At 70.1% G+C, this 5,618-nt stretch overlaps 1 protein-coding gene across 1 annotated transcript; it reads right to left on the minus strand.

Moving 5' to 3' along the window:
• Window positions 1-595: 595 nt before the first annotated feature.
• B4GALNT1 (beta-1,4-N-acetyl-galactosaminyltransferase 1) lies at window positions 596-5,232 on the minus strand. The gene is made up of 10 exons (XM_026056931.1): window positions 5,027-5,232; window positions 4,354-4,527; window positions 3,850-3,956; window positions 3,704-3,741; window positions 2,940-3,120; window positions 2,391-2,495; window positions 2,112-2,299; window positions 1,759-1,899; window positions 911-1,148; window positions 596-810 (listed from the first exon to the last, which is right to left on the minus strand). Exons 1-10 carry the CDS (start codon window positions 5,230-5,232, stop codon window positions 596-598), a joined length of 1,593 nt encoding a protein of 530 aa, XP_025912716.1.
• Between the last annotated feature and the right edge of the window lie 386 nt (window positions 5,233-5,618).

Here is a 5,618-nt window from a genome sequence, read left to right on the forward strand (position 1 = left end):
CCTGCTGCCTGCCTCTTTTTCTCCCTGGTTTTCACAAATAAAAGCGTCGGGTGGTTTTTTGGTGGTTTTTTTTTTTTTGGTCTCGTTAAAATCTCACCATCGGATAGAAAAGGGCCGGGCGGGGGGGCCCGTGGCAGCGCCCCCCCTGCGGCCGGGGGGCCGCCCCGGCCTGTGGCCCTGGCGTGGGCCACCCCCCCCCCTCCGTGGCCGGGGGTCCCCGTTGGGGGGGGGGACAGAGACTTGGCACAAAAAATCCTCATCGCAGCATTGGGGGGGGAGGGGGGCGTCTGTACAATAGAAAACAGAGTCTCTGGTGGGGGGCCAGGGCTCGGACTCCTGGGCCCCTCAGGGGTCCTCATGGCCTCGCCTCCCCCCTCCCAGGAGCCGCGGGACCGTCCCCTCCGTGGCCTTGAGGGGGGGGCAGGGGGGGTCCCGCTGCCATGGTCCTCCCTCCCCTCCCCCCGCCCCCGGCCTGGTACAAAAGAGCTAAAAACGCCGTGAGCGGGGGGGGGGCGGCCGCGGCGGCGCCAGTCCCGAGGCGGCTGCAGTTCGGTGCGGTGCTGGCCGGCGGTGGCGGTGGTGGCCAGCGCGCGGGCTAGTTGCCCGTCATGCACTTGAAGCGGTTCTTGAAGTAGAAGAGGCCGTGCTTGAGGCTGAGGCTGTCGTCGCGGGCGGCCGGGTAGCGGTACTTGGCGTACTGCTTCTCGCTCTCCGTCTTGCGCCACGGCAGCTTCAGCTTGGACGCGTGGTCCACCACCACGTCCTCGCAGGAGCCCACGTGCAGCACGCCCAGCCCATCGATGAAGAACTCTGCGGGGCGCCCGGCGTCAGCGGGCCCCGGCGTCCGGGTGCCCCCCAGCTTGGGGGATCCCCCCCCCCGCCGCCCCGCTCCCCCCGGGCGGCAGCTCACCGAGGTGGGCGACGCGGCGGAGGCGGGGGTCGAAGCCGACCTGGCGCACCTTGTCGGTGCGGGCCAGGAAGAAGTTGACGACACCGTCGGTGACCACGCAGCCCGGGAAGCCGGCGAGGCGGTGGTGGAAGCCGGGCCGCGTGCGCAGGCAGTCGCCGCCGGCGCCGCCCGCCCGCACGCTCAGCCGCTGCCGATACGTCGTCGTGTAGCCCGTGATCTCCCGCACCGCGCCGCCCACCTGCGGCACCGCCGTCACGCCGGGCACCGGCGCCCCGGCATGGGGATGCACCGGGCACCAGCACAGGGATGCATTGGGCACTGGCACCCTTGGGCATAGGGATGCACCGGGAACCAGCACAGGGATGCATTGGACACTGGCACCCTCAAGCATGGGGATGCACCAGGCACTGGCACCCTCGGGCATGGGGATGCACTGGGAACCGGCACCCTTGGGCATGGAGATGCACCGGGAAACAGCACCCCACGGCATGGGGATGCACTGGGAACTGGCACCCCCCCAGCACAGGGAGGCACCGGGAGCTGGCACACCCCTGGCACAGGGATGCACTGGGAACTGGCATGGGGATGCAACGGGACACACCGGGCATCAGGATGCACCAAGCACCAGGAGCCACCGGGAGCTGCCACCCCCCAGCACTGTGCCACCCACTCACAGCACTGCCGTCACATGGGTCACCAGGACCCCCCAGGTACGGGGACACCCCTGGGGCATTGGGGACAGCAGGACCCCCATGCTGTGCCACCCACCTGCAGCACTGCTGTCACACCAGGGGGACAGGGCCCACGGCCCCCCCACAGCCCCACGCCGCCACCGGCCCCCGACTCACCAGGTCAAGGCTGGTCCGCTCCAGCACATCCACCAGCTTCTCCAGCCGCGTGCGGGGGGTGAAGATGAAGTCATCGTCCACCCACAGCACGTATTTGGTGGTCACCTGCGAGATGGCCAGGTTCCTCCCCGCGAACCAGCCCTGCGGCAGCACTGGGGGTCAGCACCCCACGGCCTGGTCACGGCCACCCCACGGCCGAGCCATGGCCCCACCGCCACCCTCCCTGGGATCCCGCTGCCCTCCAGGGCTGCCTCAGGGTCCTGCAACAGCCCCACCGTGCACGACCTCCCCGGGGTCCCACCACCCCCCGTCATCCCACCAGCCCCTCAGGGCCGCCGCGGCCCCCAGCCCACCTTGCCGAAGGGCATGAGGTAGTGCTCGAGGTGGGGGCCCTGCAGCGGCTCGGGGCGCTGGCTGTCGTCGGCCACCACGATGGTGACGGAGGGGTAGAAGCGGCGCACGCTGGCGATGAGCCCCCGCAGCTTGTCGTAGCGCAGGAAGGTCTTGGTGGCGATGGTGACCAGGGCGCTGATGTTGTACTCTGCGGCGGGCGGGCGGGTGGCTGTCACCCCTGGGTGCCCGGCTGGCGTTCAGGGGGCGGCTGGGGGTCCCCAGGGTGCCCTGGCGCTCACCTGCGTCCCCGTCACCCGGGGGGCCGGGGCTGTAGAGCCGGGGTGTGGGTGGGTGCCGGATGCGGATGGTGAAGGAGGCCTCGTGCCCGTCGGTGGAGAACTGCACTGGAGAGCCGACGGGGCGGTGGGTGCTGGGGCCGTGCACCCCCCTTGGCATCCCCAGAGCCAGCACCCATCTGTGTCTCACCCGTAGTGTCCCCAGGACCAACACCCAGCCACGTCCCACCCGTAGCATCCCCAGGGCCAGCACCCATCAGCATTCCACCCATGGTGTCCCCAGGGCCAGCACCCATCAGCATTCCACCCATGGTGTCCCCAGGACCAGCATCCATCTGCATCCCACCCATGGTGTCCCCAGGACCAGGACCCATCTGCATCCCACCCATGGTGTCTCCAGGACCAGCACCCATCCACATCCTACCCGTGGTGTCCCCAGGGCCAGCACTGATCCACGTCCCATACCTGTCCCCTTCCAAGCCCCGAGCCCTACCACGTCTCCCCCCATGGCCCAGCTCCCACGTGTGGCCCAGCCCCCCTGGCAGCACCCACCTATGTCGGCCGTGTTGGGGTGGAAGAGGGTGTTCGTGTAGGTGACGAACTGCAGCTGGCGGTTGAGGTGGTCGAGGCGGGCGGCCGCGAGCGAGAGCTGGGGCTCACCCTCGCCCTGCAGCACCACGCCGTCCACCACGGCCGCCACATCCAGCGTGCCCATCGTGGCTGTCAGGTTCACCTGCGAGACCGCCAGCGGGTTACAGCTGCCCCAGGGGTGTCCCCGCAGTGCCGCTCTCCTCCCCAGTCCCACAGCCAGGACGTGGCCCCCGTGGGCCCTACTGTGCCCCACGGGATTCATGTCCAGTAAAGAACCACTCCAGAACCACGCATGTCCCTGCTAGGACCATGCACAACCACCCTGGCATCATGCAGGACCACGCCAGGACCACGCACGACCACACCAGGACCATGCTGGGACGGTGCACCTTGCCAGGACCATGCATGTCCACACCGGAACCATGCACAACCATGCCAGGGCCATGCACGACCACGCCAGGACCATGCACGACCATGCCAGGACCGTGCATATCCATCCTGGAACCATGCACCATGCCAGGACCATGCATGACCATGCCAGCACCATGCACCACCACGCCGGGACCATGCACATCCCTGCTAGGACCATGCACAACCATGCTTGGACCATGCACCATGCCAGGACCATGTACAACCACACCAGGACCGTGCACAACCACAGCAGGACCACGCACGTCCATGCCGGGACCACGCAGGTCCATGCCAGGCCCACACCATGCCCTCACCTGGTAGGATTTCCTGCCCGTCGCCTGCAAGCTGAGCCCTGCGGAGCCGGAGAAGCCGAAAGGGTGAGCAGGGCCGGGGGCAGCCCCGAGGCCGTGGGCAGCGTGTCCCCACTGCCCTGCCCCATGCCCGCGTCCCCCGGTCTCACCTGGCACCAGGACGCTCTGCAGCGGCCTCACCTCCACGCCCTGGGCCGGGTACTCGAGGGGCGAGTTGGCGCGGACCACGAGGAGCCGGTCGGCTGGGGACTGCACCCTGCGCGGGGGGTGAGACCTGGGGCCCCGGGTGTCCCTGCCCCACGTCTTGCCCCATGCACTGCCCCACGTGCTGCCCCACGCGCTGCCCATGTTGCACCCCCAACAAGGGCCACATCCTGCCCCACATAGTGCCCTCCTCCTGCCCCACATGGAGCCCGCACCATGCCCTCACCCTGCCCCACAGAGAGCCCATACAGTGCCCCAGGCGAGGGCCATATCCTGCCCCGTGCTGCAGCCAGGCGACACCCACATCCTGCCCCATGTGGTGCCGGTGCAGCACCCCACACAGTGCTCAGCGCTGCCCCGTGCCGTGCCCCACGCGATGCCCCTGCTCTGCCCCACGCAGTGCCCAGCCCTGCCCCACACCGTGCCCATCACCGCCGCCCGCCGCGCACCGGAGCTGCTGCCGCTGGTACTCCTGCTCGCGCTGGCGGTGGATGAGGGGCAGCTCGTCGGGGTCGAAGGCGCCGGCGAAGTCGACGCTGTGAACCTGCCCGAAGAGCTGCTTCGGGAAGGGCAGCGTCATGCCCGGCTCGGCCTCGCAGGAGCAGGCGTTCCTGGGCAGCCGCCTGCCGAGCCGCCGCCGTCACCGCGGGCCAGGGGCGTCTGCCGCCTCATCCCGACCCACCACGGCTGCCCCCAGGGGGGGGTCACAGGCCCTGCCACCAGCCCTGTCCCTGCCCCATGCCCTGGACCCCCCCCCCATGCGGTGCTGTCCCTGCCCCATGGGTGCCCCACATCCCCATGCACATCAACTCTGTGCAGCCCCCAGCCCCAGAGGTGCCCCACAGGTGTCCCATGTCCCCACCCTGGGGTGCCCCCAGCCCCATGAGCACCCCATGTCCCCACTACATGCAGCCCCCAGCCCCATGGCTGCCCCACATCCCCACCCTGGGGTCCTTCCAGCCCCATAGGTCCCCCGCATCCCCATGCGCATCCGCCACGTGTAGTCCCCAGCCCCACGGGTGTCCCGAACCCCCACCACATGCAGCCCCCTGCCCCACGGGTGCCCCACGTCCCCAGCCCAGGGTGCCCCCCCGCCGGGGTGCCGGGCGCGCGGGGCCTTACTCCATGACCTGCTCCTTGAGGCGGAAGGCGATGTGGGGGTACTGGCGGGCCGGCTGGCCGAGGCGCCCGTCCGGCAGGCGCGCGGGGGGCCGGGGCCGCAGGTCCACGCTGCTGTAGGGCTTGGGGGCCCACACGTGCAGGTAGAGCAGGGCCAGGGACGCCGCGGCCACCAGCAGCGCGCACAGCGACTTCTGCACCGGCCGCATCCTGCGGGCCACCAGCAGCTGGGGCCGGGCCGCCGTGGGGCCGCCGTGGGGCTGGGCCGCCCACCCGAGCCCCAGAGCCCACCCGAGCCCCCAGCCATGGGACCGGGCTGGACGTGGCGCCAGGCCACCGCAGCACCATGGTGGTTCTCTCCCCACCCCCCAGCTCCCCCCATGGCCATGGGGCACCTGGACTGGGCACAGGCTGGCAAAGGGGGTGAGGTGTGGGGGGGGGCCCCCAGTGCTCCCAGTTCCCCCAGTGCCTCCCAATGCTTCCCAGTGTCTCCAGTGCCTCCCGATGTTCCCAGTATCTCCCAGTGCCACCCACTGCCACCTGGTGTCCCCTGCAATGGCCCTTGTGCTATGTCCAGATGGCTGCACCCACTGTC

The sequence above is a fragment of the Apteryx rowi genome, unplaced genomic scaffold (assembly GCF_003343035.1).
Source record: "Apteryx rowi isolate R43461 unplaced genomic scaffold, aptRow1 scaffold_1345, whole genome shotgun sequence".
NCBI lineage: Eukaryota > Metazoa > Chordata > Aves > Apterygiformes > Apterygidae > Apteryx > Apteryx rowi.

What these genes read in the sequence shown, in the direction of transcription:
- B4GALNT1 (XM_026056931.1), bottom strand. Translation starts at nt 5,232, where the DNA reads ATGCGGCCGGTGCAGAAGTCGCTGTGCGCGCTGCTGGTGGCCGCGGCG. An exon ending in CCCCAACACGGCCGACATAG is followed by an intron (nt 2,496 to 2,939) that starts GTGGGTGCTGCC and finishes TCGGCTCTCCAG; the next exon opens with TGCAGTTCTCCACCGACGGG. An exon ending in CCGCCGCGTCGCCCACCTCG is followed by an intron (nt 811 to 910) that starts GTGAGCTGCCGC and finishes GGCGCCCCGCAG; the next exon opens with AGTTCTTCATCGATGGGCTG.